Source organism: Apteryx rowi, unplaced genomic scaffold (genome assembly GCF_003343035.1).
Source record: "Apteryx rowi isolate R43461 unplaced genomic scaffold, aptRow1 scaffold_443, whole genome shotgun sequence".
Lineage (NCBI taxonomy): Eukaryota > Metazoa > Chordata > Aves > Apterygiformes > Apterygidae > Apteryx > Apteryx rowi.
In genome coordinates this window covers 755,355-769,017 of record NW_020450698.1, presented here as the reverse complement: position 1 = coordinate 769,017, position 13,663 = coordinate 755,355, and the positions used below count along the sequence as shown (strand labels likewise).

General features: G+C 38.8%; 1 protein-coding gene across 1 annotated transcript; it reads right to left on the bottom strand.

Annotated features, from left to right (window-relative positions):
* Positions 1 to 2,714: 2,714 nt before the first annotated feature.
* NCF4 (neutrophil cytosolic factor 4) lies at positions 2,715 to 12,940 on the bottom strand. Its single transcript, XM_026076941.1, has 10 exons — positions 12,706 to 12,940; positions 10,884 to 10,968; positions 9,093 to 9,246; positions 8,699 to 8,769; positions 7,761 to 7,888; positions 6,703 to 6,760; positions 5,030 to 5,128; positions 4,155 to 4,285; positions 3,996 to 4,061; positions 2,715 to 3,167 (listed from the first exon to the last, which is right to left on the bottom strand). Exons 1-10 carry the CDS (start codon positions 12,735 to 12,737, stop codon positions 2,939 to 2,941), a joined length of 1,053 nt encoding a protein of 350 aa, XP_025932726.1. The 5' UTR covers positions 12,738 to 12,940; the 3' UTR covers positions 2,715 to 2,938.
* Positions 12,941 to 13,663: the final 723 nt, after the last annotated feature.

The window sequence follows — 13,663 nt, the reverse complement described above, 5'->3', positions numbered from 1 at the left end:
TCAGCCATCTTAAAAATCCTATTGTTTTACTGATCTCAACAAGAATTAATAATAAATTATGATTATTAGAGTATCCAGAGGAAAAAAAAGAAAACTGGAGAGAAGAGCTGATCAGAAATTATCCTACATCCAAGACAGCTGCACTGTTTTAAATCCAACTTTGAAGTTTAGCCCACTAGCCTTCAACAGTATGGTCCATAAAAGAGTGAGCTAGACTGAAAGGAAAGACACTCAACTTTAAGCTCTCAGGGGTAAACTGTGAGGGGCTAAGATGAGTCCTCAGATAAAGAATGCAACTGTTGAGTCTGTCTGTCTGTCCTGCACTGCTACTAGGCTTTCTCTAAATCCGTGCAGTAGTGACCAAAACCATAGTTAGCACATTAGGCTTACACAAGAACTACACCAATATACTGGGAACAAAGTATACTGAGAATACAGGAAGCATGTGCTGTGCAAGGAAGAGGATCTGAGAGCATTCAGGGAAGTTGTGTATCATTGGGACTCTAAGGAAGTGTGCATATAAAACCCGGCAAACAAGGAGGGAAATATGTGACAGTTTGCTGGGTAGGCAGAATTTACTTCACATTACAGCACAGAGGCAGAAAAGGTTCAAGAATTCTCCTGCTCTGATTTTCAGAGGCCAGTCAGGTTATAGAAAATATGTATCTTGTTTCTCAGCAGACATTTTCCCTTCCTTTCCTTCCTCACTCAGACAGACCCTCCATGTTCAATGTTCAAGCAAGCTTGCCAAATCACTGGTTCCATCATGGGATCTAGCAGTCAGTGAAAATCTTCAGAATTTCTTTGCTCTGTTGAACTCCAACAACAGAGGACAGGTGATCCTGCACATCAGAAGCTTTGCAAGCCATGCACACTAATTAGGTTTCAGCTAACTGACATCTCTTGATGCATAAGAGAATACACTGTAAGATTATTAATATTATCATTGTACATTGTTTCATCTCCTTCCTCCACTGCATTTGTACAATGCCTTTAAAGTGGGAAGTTATATTTTATAACATTTTAATAAAATAGTGCCCATTAAAAACTTTGACCATTGGAAAAAGGAAAGCATAATCTGTGTCTCTTTTGAACATATGTTATTTAGCTCTGAAATTTAGTATGTGTGGATTTAATCAGCTGGAACTTTTTTACCTGGAGTAGAGAGGTGGCCTGTGGCACACCTTACAACTCTTTGGAGAAAGGAGCATTTTCTTATATGAGTCTGTACAGCATTAATATACAGATAGAACTATGCACTTAATAAATAAAGTATGATGCAATAAATGGTCTATGGATCCCAATCTAGCAAAGTATATGCTTATCTTTAAATATAAACTCTCTCCTTTATTTCCAATACATTGTTATATTCATAAATGCAAGGCTGCAGATAAAAGACTATTAAAGTTTATATACATAAATTTATGTATAAACTTATGTACACACATCAGGAAAAAAAGCCAAAGTTTAAGGGATAAGTTGTATTTAATTTTTTGTTGTTATTTTTGAAAATCTTGTTACCTGATTTACCAATTACAGGTAACATCTAAGAAACAGAAAAAAGAAAACATTATTTTGCCAGTTTGGGGAGTGGTGGGTTACTTGCGCATGGTTAGATAACTGACTTGTAGTACCTTCAGAAAGGTTGTCAGTCTTCCCTTTTTTCTGTATGAGTTTTAGCAGCTGACCAAGGACAAATATTTCTTAAAAAGCAGATGTGTAGTTTAACATCATAGAAACTAACAGTTGAATCAGAAGCATGGTATCTGAAACCTTTTTTAATTTCTTATTTTTACTGTTTATATCTATACATGATGGTATCCTTGTAATTACATGACTGCATGGTGTTTTTAAAATATAGCACCTTAGATATGATACAATTTATGTAAAATATACATAATGAGTAATACTTACAAGCAGCAGTAAATTTGTTCAGGAAGAAAATATTTTTGACTGCATGACCATTAAAGAAACAATTTCAAGATTTTTTTTTTAATAACCAACTCTTTTAAGGAAGGCTGAAAAGATAACATTCAAACTCTTCAAAATTACCTCATTTTCAAGAAAAAAGAAAAAGGAGAATGAATTATTTCACCACCAAAATAAACATTTGAATAGAAACTGATAAAATAAGCTTATATGTGACTTTACTTGTTGAAGAATCTGATACAGTAATTTCTTGTTAGTTCTGCTTTGTGATACAGTGTCAGGAAGCAGAAGAGGAGACAGACAGAAAGGAAATTGTTATCTGGATAGGCATCACACAAATTATCCCAGAATGTGGAAAAAAAAATACTCTGCACAATTACAAGAAGCTTATTAGTAACACTGCATTTGAACTAGGTTTAATGTACAGAATTTAAAGTATTGCCCAATGGAAAGACAAAAGCAAAGGTCAGCTGCGATTTCTTCACTGAAATAACAGAAATTTTTCTTGATGCTTCCATAATAAACTCTGAATGTCCAGTCAGACACCCAGATAACAGAAATAATTACTGTGTTCATAAGCATTAGCAAACAAACATTCATTCCAGCAAGTGAAGAGAAAATTATGACAGTGCTAGAAAAAAAGCTAATGAAGATATTCTGGGCAAATAAGTGACTCTAGGAGAGAGGACGGAAATTAAAGAAGGTCTTGGAGCTCAGGACATCAAACCTCTATTTCAGGCTAACATTGACTTGCTTTGTGAACATAGCCAGTGATTTTACTTTTCTGTTCCTTAGTTTCTCTGGTCTTCATTGTAGATATCTCTATTGCACAGGAGTGCTGAAAAGCTGAAGAAGCTAACTAGGTATAGATTTTACATTGAAAAGTACTACATTATTAAATGTTATTTTTTTCAAGCTCACCTCAAACACTTGTTAAAGGAAATTATCTGCAGAGGGGAAATCACAGAAGGATGATATAGCTACCTACTGGAACATCTCTCTATAGTGGTCATGTTGTTCTTACTGTTTGAATAGCACCTATTCCTGGATTAGTGTTGTAGACACTTAAGTCATCCTTATGAGTGATGTGTAACTTCCAAGGGAAGATATGCTTCTCAGCAGGCTTCCTTCTGCTCTGAGACACCATGAGTTCAACATCCTGATCAGAGAGCAGCCGGATCAGATCACCATCAAGGTCACAGTAATTCAAAACAATGTCGTCTTGGTCAAACTCCCGCCTGGCAGAAAAGAAGGGGATTGATCCCTAGCAACCAAAGAATGCCTGTAAAGTACTGCATGGTAGATGATATCTTGGAAATCTAATTAATCCTGCCAGAGCCACACTAAGCCTTGGGTGCCTCCATGTTCTTGATGCAGAGCTAGTGGTAGAAATCATATAGCCACATTCACATTTTGTTGTGTCTAAGTTAACAAATTTGTCAGGATCACGGACCATCTCCAGTAACTCCATGTGCATGGCACAATTAATTAAGTCTGATAATATGCTCATATATAACCAAGAGTTGACTGTAGTTACTCCCCCCTTTTGTCTATTTATGGTTGCTTTTTTTGAGGGGAGGGCAGGTTAAGTAATGGAAGAATGCTGAGAAAAGTCCTCTGAGGACTTTAAACATTAAATTAGAATTTAATGTTCTAATGTCTTAATGTTCAACACTAGTTTAACGATCTACAGGCATTAGATGGTGGTGTCCTGCATCCCAAAGAAGTATATTAGACAAAAGATCCTTGCTTGGGAGCATGGCTCTAGTCTTAGAGCAAGAAACAGATACTGAATTCTATCCAGCACAGTTGAGTTGGAAGCATGTGGCATTCAGCACTTGCTGACAATCCAAAGGCAGACTAGTGTCTGCACAGCTGGCACTGGGCCAAGTCAAAGTACAAATACTTCTTCAGGACACTTCAAAAGTGTTTCACACCCAGAACATCGTGATGGCTGGGTAGAATGTATAGAATATAGAAAATCTGGAAGGAACTGAAAGGACTGGAAGGAACGTGACACAAGTTTTGAGTGATATTAAATATACAACTATCTGCTCGCTCTGTACCTTATTAATTCCATTAGATCTTTGAATAATGGAATGCTGCTCAAATCCTCTTCCACCAAGATATCCCTGTAATAAGAACAAACATTATCATTACATATCATAAAAAGAGAATTATCAGCATCTCATCAGCAGTAACCTGGAAGACCATTTTCTTATTACCTGATAGTGCTCACTGTCTCCTCATGGTAATAACAGCGTACTCTATTAACTGTGTCTTCCTGCTGTGGTAAATCTTTTATGATCTTCACAAAAGCACAGGGAAAAATCCCAGTGGCACTATGAGCTGTTCCCTGGAATGACAGGAAGCATTAGAATGAGAAAAAACATGCTGTTTTAGCTACATATTATAAGTTTTGGAATTAAATTAATTTCCATGGGAACAACAATCAGAGTTTTTCTACTTTAAAAAGAAAAGAAACAAAAAAGCTATGGAAGTCACCTGATGTCATCCCTGCAACAAGATTATAAGATTGGGTAGTCAAATACGTGGTGGGGAAGTGAAACAATGCGCAATATATGAAAGTCAAATGGTTACCAAGGAAGGCTGTGGTATTTGAGCAAGCAGAGATATCATATCAGCAAACACACAGTATGTTCTCCTCATCCTTTTTCAGAACACTGCTCTTTTGCCCAAGTTCTCTATAATCAGGCTGACGTGTTTTGTGGTATAAAGCATGAAGTATAGAGCAACTTATCCTAAGGCAAGAAACCTATTAATCTCTGAAATAGAGTTTCCAGCTACTTTCTGTGGCCTTTTTGTGTTCTAATCACTTCCAAAGAATTTAAAGAACATTCTGGCAGAAGCAAATGACAATGAAAACTGAAGTCTAGAATGCAGGAAAATTGTAATCTAAAAACCATCAGAGGAAAACAATCTTAAATTTGGAGTCAATGACATTTCCCTCACATTAATGCCTGATTGTGATACAGTTGCTCTTTGAAAGAAGGGGACAGGTATCAAGGACTAAAACAGTACTTTCTAGTCATATATTTCAAAGTATGCTAATAATTCAGTACTGGTATTGCAGTCTTACCTCCAACCAGTCTTTGTTTATTCTGCTGAGTAGATAGATCAAGTCCCCCTTCTTAAAGCTGAGTTCCAGTTTATTGGTTCCAGAAAAATCAAATAGTGCCTAAGGAAAGTAATAACTCTGAAATTTTTAATTCATGGAATTACAAAAGTGAATCTGCCTTGCCTGTTCTGTTCTTGAACTGCACACACAGAGCATGAACGAGCAGGATAGTACACACACAGTCATCACAGATCTATTTCTGGGGTAAGGTCATATACAGAACTGTAATCTGCAGTCCTCACAATTTCTTCTCCTACTCAGTACAGGCAGTAAGGCTTTGAAAAAGTAGCAAAAGCAATAGGATAAACATGGTTCTGAAAAGGCTACGTGCTTGGATTCTTAAAGTGGCAGGACCTTGACTACCAGTTAAATAAATATAAAGAAGGTGAAAGCATATAAAAGCAAGTTAGTCAACAGAGCTAAAGACAACTGTCAACTTGAAACTTGACAACTTGAAGCCCTGAAAATCCAAAAGAATTATATTATTTCTGGCTGCAGTTCTACAGCCTTCAGATTTGCTGCAAGATGTCACAATGAGCCTTAAAAAGTTGCAGGAGAGTTGTGTCCAAATTTAAGGATAACTAGCTGTTCTGTTTACATCTAGCTTTCAGGCCTATATGCTGAACTGAGAGATTAGAGGAAGTCTGGGAAATTGACATATAGCTAAAGTAGAACTTAGATGCCCCCTTCAGGAAAATAAAAGGAGTTAAGCACATGTTTACAAGCTATTAACAAGCTTAACCTTAACAAGCTATTCTTTAATAACTAAAGTGGCTGAGTTATCAAAAACATACATCTTCCCCATTGTCCTAGAGAACATAGTAGCCATTCAAACACTCTTAGAAGAGCAAACATTAGATGTCCCTTATTCCGCGGTGAGATGGTTCTTTTGGTCTCATTAATGCCAAATTTGAGCGCCTTATAAAGGTTCTCCTTAGGGTTCTCCTAATAAAAAATCGACAATGACTACTGGCTTGCTAGAAGTTGGTATGTTTACATAATAGCTCTTTCAAAAGCCTTTTTCCATCTATTAAAAAGCTGTTGTACATATAATAAATATTAATAAAAAGGTAGATAAAACCCAAGAATTACAACTGATCCAAGACCAGTCATCATCAGTGTAAAAAAAAAAAAATCAAAAAAATTCCATGTTTTTTAATAACCTTACATGAAAGAGTCACATGTTCAGAAAGTAAGTCCATACTCAGACAAGGGCTGCTTTCAAGGCAGTTTCATGTGCTTAATACCAAGACAGTATACCTCACCAACAAAGCTTTTAAACATATGCTGAAGTCAATGAGAATGAAGCTTGTGCTTGCTTTAGATTTATTTTATGGGTATCACTATGTAAGTGTGCACCCTTTGGCAGTGAGTTCTACCTGCCTCTCAGTCTTGAACCTCCTGTCATTCTGAATTCACAATGGACCTTCTTATTACTCAGGTCAGGAGAAATTAGTTTTTTTTCCATCCTTTGCTTCAATCCCTATTGTTAAAAAGCAATTGCTTTCCTGCGCTGATTTCACTTTCCCTTCTTTCTCCAACCTCTAATTGGAAAAGGCATCTTGACCAGAGAGACAGCAGAGCAAGATGGAGTTTAATCTCCCACCCTGTGGTAGATTGTACAGAGCACTCACCTCAGCCCGTGGAGTTGCCATGCGGTCTAAAATAGGCAATTGGGGTGAAATGCTTTTACTGAAAAGAAAGGAGACAAAAGGGAAGTAAATGCCTCTTTCTACTCATCAGAAATACAACACGATCAGTACACTGTCTGCATTTTCATTATCACAAGAGGCAGGCAAGCCACAGATCACTGGAGAAAAAGTGCATGAGAATCTGTGTACAGCATTGAAGTAAATAAACATGGATACAACAACACTGCCCTAGTTCTCTCAGTTCCCATACAGAGCAGCAGCAATCTGATGACGTCTGCTGCTGAGAACAGATGGAATTTTCAACATAGTCAGTAGCCTGGACCTCCCTTCCACAACACTGCTCAGCATCTCAATCTGCCTTCTAGGTCTCCTTTTTAGAGCATTCATGGCATTCAGTTCAAACTCTGCCATCATACGTACATTCAGGAATTTATATACACATGCAGTTTTTGCACTGTTTGAGCTACACAAAAAGAAAGTGAGTCCATCTTTGCTATGTTTAAAGGAGAATTAATATGTGAAGGGTAATGAAGTATGACATCTACTTAGCAGTTTTCCAAAGGGGTTCCAATGCTGCTATGTAAGATGGGCCCCTGCTTAGACAAAGAACAGGAATAAATGAAGTGCTCAGTTTCATTTAGTGTTTGAACCAGATCTCATTGAATTCAGTGCTAAAACTCACATTGACTTCAGTGGTGCAAGCCTGTGCCCTTAAGTTTGGCCTGTATACTCTGCACATTTCCTTATAAGAGATATTACCATAAAAGAATTCTCAACAGGCAGAGCTGAGCAACATTCTTTGAAAAGGAAGCTACAACTTTATTTTGGAATTTCCCTTTAATGCAAATACCACATATACTTTAAATATATATTACTGAAAGGAAAAAATACCCAGTTTTCACTCTACCCCAAAGGTACCCTCTAGGACTTCATGGATTCATTTGGGATAACAGAGTGGTGATTATCAGCTCCCTTTCCCCACAAAACTGGACAGCATCTCTTACACCAAGCGGTGATGAAAAAACATGTCAATCACTTACACTCGGCGTGTCCGTGGGCGAAGCCGTCTCAGTCTCTGAGGCACCTGTTCGCTATCAAAGGTTGAGTGGTAGAAGAACAGCCGCACCTCTTCATCCATCAACACCCAAATGGGTAGGCAGAGTAAGTTCTGTGCAAAGAGCAAGTAGGAAGCACAGTAATTACAGTGGGAGAGACCACTTCTCTATTTATTTACATATGTAACATATATGCCTCTCTGACCTACAGGATCATGAAGGATATTCATTACTGCCAGAAATCTCCCCCCTCTCCTTCACACTCAGTAGGACAAGGCTGAACAGTGACGGTTTCTCCTGTTTACTCCTGGAGCTGGCTAATGCATCACTTCACTCTTTGTATCCCTGATTTAATGCAGAAGAAGTAAATTGCTCCTTGTATTTCCCTTCAGAATATGAATGACTGTGAAAAGAGAAGGCAGTCTTAAATACCAAAAAACTTGGCCAGTGAGTTGTGGAAAGCTTCAGATTGTTGCTGGTTAAAGTCAGAGCTACAGTTAATCCACACACAAAGAATTTCTCTCCCTGATGTTACCGGCTGTGTCTCCACTGTGGAGCAGGTAAACCCAGAAGCCCACCCCACTTTCCTACTCCTTAGGTGCACATCCCAACTCCATATTCACACAACACCTGAAGAATCTCCGTTTCCTCATACATCTTGGATTTTTTTGTAAGGATGTCTAGATATGAAGGCAGGGACTGAGCCTTTGTAAACAGTGTACTCCAGTAGGTTCCTACAGTCCAAACAATTTGGGGACTAGGATTGCAGGGTGTCCCACAGTGTGGACACTATGTCATTGGGGAAAATGTTATAGAGAGAAGCAGATACCCAGGACTAGAGTGGTAATATCTGTCTGAGCTGATTTCACAGGGTAACTATCTGGAATGCTCAGCTCAGTCTCTATGCTAAAATGAAGTTTTACCTTCATGTAAGCATTTAGGATAGGGATCCTGTTCTCAGCAATCTCCTTTTTGGCCCCAACATAAACCTTCCCTGGAAAGCACACAACAAGTGACAGTTATTGAAGGGAAAAAAAAAAGAGGCTGTCAGAGAAATGAAGCAATACAGAGAAAGTATGAAGTCCTGGATCTCCAGGAAAATAGTTATTTTCTAATGGATTTCAGGTTCTTAAAGGAACTTTACCACATGTGGAGGGACTGCCAGTGCACCTTGACTTTACTTCCCGTCTTTCATGGCTGGGAACTAGTTCCTTGTCACAGCTAGCAGTCCTGCATTCTGTCAATGCATTCCTGTTTAGGACAGGCTGGGACTGAGAAAGCTACTAATCATGTACAGGTTTTGAATTGACAGCTTACCTGGAAGTATGGGGAGTGTGCAGGTAAAAGGGCTGTTTTTGCTCTCTGCCCCATATCTCTCTTCTAGTTTGGAATGAAGGGCATAGAACTGACGGTAGCGGCGGAAAATCAGGTATCTGCCACCACCTTTAATCTTCACTTCAATGACAAACATCTGAAACAGACAAGAAAAATTCAGGCTAATGTTCATACTTATTAAGATTTACAAAATGAAAGTAAGGCATACGGTAGGAACATAAGATCAGCATCTCACTGGTGAGAATATTGTCTTAGGGGGCAGGGTGAAAAGTAAGGCTTCAGTTAAGTATCTGCATACTCAAGTACTAGAAAATAAGAAGTTAGCACCAAACAGTGTGTAATATGTGTGGATCCAAGTTGCCTACGGATCATGTCTCTGTGGCTGCTTTCTATCACATAATCACAGAATCACCAAATCACACAAAATCACAGAATAGCTGAGGTTGGAAGGGACCTCTGGAGATTGTCAGGTCCAACACCCCTGCTCAAAGCAGGGTCAGCTAGAGCAGGTTGCCCAGGACTGTGTCCAGTTGAATTTGGAATATCTCCAAAGATGGATGCTCCACAACCTCTCTGGGAAACCTGTTCCAGTGCTTAACCGCCCTCACAGTGAAGAAGTGTTTTCTTTTGTTCAGACAGAATTTCCAGAGTTTCATTTTGTGCCCATTGCCTCTCATCCTGTCACTAGATACCATTGAGAAAAGGTAATCTTAAAAGGAAACCCAAAAGGACTAGATGCTACTTTACTCTCACATACGTTCCCTCAGAACTGACAAAATATATTAGGGAGGTAAATGTAAATATCCTCATTTGAAATAGAGAAGTGAAGACATCAAAGGATCAAAGATAATGTTTTATGGTAGGATGCTTAGGACAACTAAATCTACAGGTATGCATCTAAATGAAAAGATTTTCAGAGTTGAGGGCATTCATATTTCCTCTGACTTTGAAGTATACAATTTTAGAAATTCTGGTCTATGTAATCTGACCAAAGGCAAAGCCAGAAACAAAAAGTCCCCTGACTTCTAATGCCCTCTCCAACCACTACATTATTTCTTATCTCTCCCCAAAACTGCTTTGCTGTAAGGGAAACTCTTGATTCACATGCACTGACCTTTGGGTCATGTTGCAGCCAGATCCTTCGGCAGACATAAAGAGAGAGCAACTAAACATCACTATATTCAAAAGTAAAACCTGCATCCTTCAGTGGGAAAACTTTATGAGCACTGTCTCCAGCAAAAACAGCACACTCTGCAGAAGTCAGACTGAGCTGGTCTTATCCAAAATCCTTTCTCAGAAAATCTCTTAAAGCTTTTCCCCACTATTTCCTTCTTTTGTGCTCTTTCATGACTCATTATCTGATCTAGATATGATATCAAAGACATGATATCTTCTGTGGAGATGGAAGTGTCCTAATTTGCCAGTGCCATAGAAAAATGGAGCCAACCCCCTCCTTTTTCCCTCTTTGACTTTTTCCACTTGCCTCACCAAGATCCAGCTCTCTAACAGGAAAGAAATAGGTGTAGGTAAGAATTTAGAAAACAAGCAATATTAGAGGAGAGATCTCTGTCAGGTTCACCCAGAGAATAAATTTTCAGACTAGATCTGTGACAGAATAACCTTCATTCCAGAAAAGAGAAACTCTGAGAAGGTCTCAGCATGGAACCATTCATACCAAAAAGCAACTACACCAGGTTAACTGTCTCTTGTTTCCCACAACCAAACCAGTCACAGTTGAGGGCATATAAAGACAAGATTAATCTCCCTTCTTACAAAATAATTAGTAAAGCCTTTCTTCTCTTCAATGTCTGCAATGTTAGCTGAAACAGGTACATCATCTGGAAGCTGGTCAAAGTCACTGTGAAGCAAGAACAAAAGATTTAGGTTACTCAAACTGGTGTTAGCCTTTGGAGGTCTCTATGCCATACAGAATAAAGATATCATATGGTTAAGTTTCACATTGTTAAGGGTCAAAACCAAGAAGTTAGAAACTCTTGGTGTAATTCTCTTTTTCGAAGGTCTGATCTTGAGATGTTAAGCTTCTGTAACTTCAGCAGAAGTCAGTGGCAGCTGTGAGGACTCATTAAGCCTGAAAACCAGCCCTAGTGCTCCTGGCCTTGTAAGAGCAGCAGGGCTACAAATGGAAACACTTGAGCTGGTAAGCTTTTCCTGAAAAATGATATCAACTGTGGATGCATTCTTAATTCTTCCTACCGTGTCTAGTAGACTCAGAATACGAACTTTGGAGCAGTATACCTTATTCTAAGATCATTATACACCATCATTTATGTTATTATTACTACATTACTGTAGGGAATAGGAAGCAATTCTGGGAAAAGAGCTTATTGTGCTAAGTGCTATAGAAAATGAGAGCACAAAGGTGATTTTTAAAAACCTTACACTGTATATGATACACAATGTACATTATACATATAAGATAAGAAACAACAGAAGGAAAGAAACAAATAGAAAAATACAAAGCAACAACATCATAACTAGTGGTTCTGCAGCAGCTGTCAAAATTTCAATTTTTTTTATAAGCATCACAGTAAAGTAGAATTTTAAAGAGACTTTGGAAAAAGAATGAGTAGTTTAGCAAATATTTACAAAAAGACTTCCCAGCCACAACAGATAACCTAAAGAAAGTACAAAGATACTTGTCTGAAAATGTCAAAAGTGTATGAAGGAAGTGATAATGGGCAGGATTAAGATTAGCTTTGCAGATCCTTAAAATTGAAGATGGAGATTGTATCTGAAGCAAGAGAGAAGGGAGGATTCCCGAAGGAATGCCTAAAGAGCAGCCATATGACCAGATTCACATATAATTTGTCTATATTGTCTACACAATAACAGAACATGGATTGGCAGATCCTTTTTCCTCTGGGGTCTTCTCCTTGGCATGACATCTTTGACAAATAGAAGACAAATTCACCTTTGCCTCAACCTTATGTCATGTTGTTGGAGTGCTATTTATATTAACACTTAAGTAAAAAGATTAAGAATGAGGTGGAAGAGAAAGAGAAACTGTAAAAAGGATCTAGGAAATGTCAAGCTGATGTTACATTTTCTGATCCTACAAAAACATGGCAGTTGTTTCAGTTTATTCTTCTATCAGAATATCCCAAGCAGAGCACTTCCACAATGGAGAGCCCATCTGGAAGGCTGAAGTAATGATGCAATGTCTTGCAATAGCTTGTTGTACAAGGAGAATGACATGAATCAGCACCACCCACAGCACCATAAGTACCACCACTTACTGTGAAGAGGGATGTGGTTTTGGAGATCAGGAGATATAATTAGTCATATCACAAACATTCATATCACAAACCCCAGTGACAGGGAAACTCTGTTTGCAGTTATAAAGAGGACGACGACCCACTATTGTCCTAGGTGGTGAATATTCCCTGGGAAAGGAGGAAGAAGGAAAGTCCACTCCAACTTAATAAATGATCTGCTCTGCACTGGGAAGCCTAATATTTTGGAAGCTGTAAATCTTTTAGGACTGTCAAGAAAGCCTGCATCAAAATTAAGGCAACAGATTGCAGTGGTTACATAGAGGCTTGAGGGGAGGAGTGAGGAAGGACAGACATGTTACCTCTTTTCTCGCAGTTGTCGGGGAAGAGACATGCCTTCAGCTTCTTAAATCCAGAAGGCACGCTGAGCTGCTGTCCCTCCACTTCTTGGACAGTTCACAGTGGAATGGGATGAGCCAGGTCACAGCATTCTCCCTGTGCGAATCAAGACTCCTTTCCAAGGCCTCAGAAATCTAACTCTCACTGTTTCAGTGTCATCCTGTTTCTTCTGTACTTCCCCACCCCCATCAGACTGAGGAAGTACTAAAGAGAGAAAACAGTCATAAAGAAAGGCTGTTTTGTGATGTCTGTCATGTATCGAAACTGCTGCATTTGAGAAACCAAAAGCCTAACGAAAAGCAGAAACTGTGAGACATATATTCCATTGTACCTCTCTTCAAAGAAAGATCTGCCTCTGTGGAAAGCAAGTATGAAATACTATCATATCAAAATGTTTTATATCCACATCACACAGGTATGCATGACTGCAATGCATGCATGGCAGCAGAAATTCAGGCCCAGCAAAAGCCTCACATAAAACTGGCTAGAGCTGAATGTCCTGAAGATTTAAGATGGTAAAAATGAGTCCTATCCTCCCACTTCCTGTCTTATGGTTTGGTTATGACACATCACCTAGAAAAAGAGCTAGACCTAGAGTTTATGGATTTCCATGTGAAGTTACATGGGAGCAGGCTCAACAAAATCTATTCTGTCCCAGCTATAATGATCCCAAATATACCACTACCACTATACTAACAATCACTGTAAACTAGGATGATACCTCTGATCCCTTCTTGAGACTCTGTGATTCCTGAGGATGCTCCCTTCTGTGGATCAAGAGCCAGGAGATGGAGCTAAAGAATAAATTTTCAAGTGGGGAGCAGGAGGGACGGTCAGGAAATTCAGCCTTGTCAAATATATGGGTAGCAGGGAATTAGGCACAGGAGGTTAGGAAGTGAGCTCTGAAGGATGGATCAATGC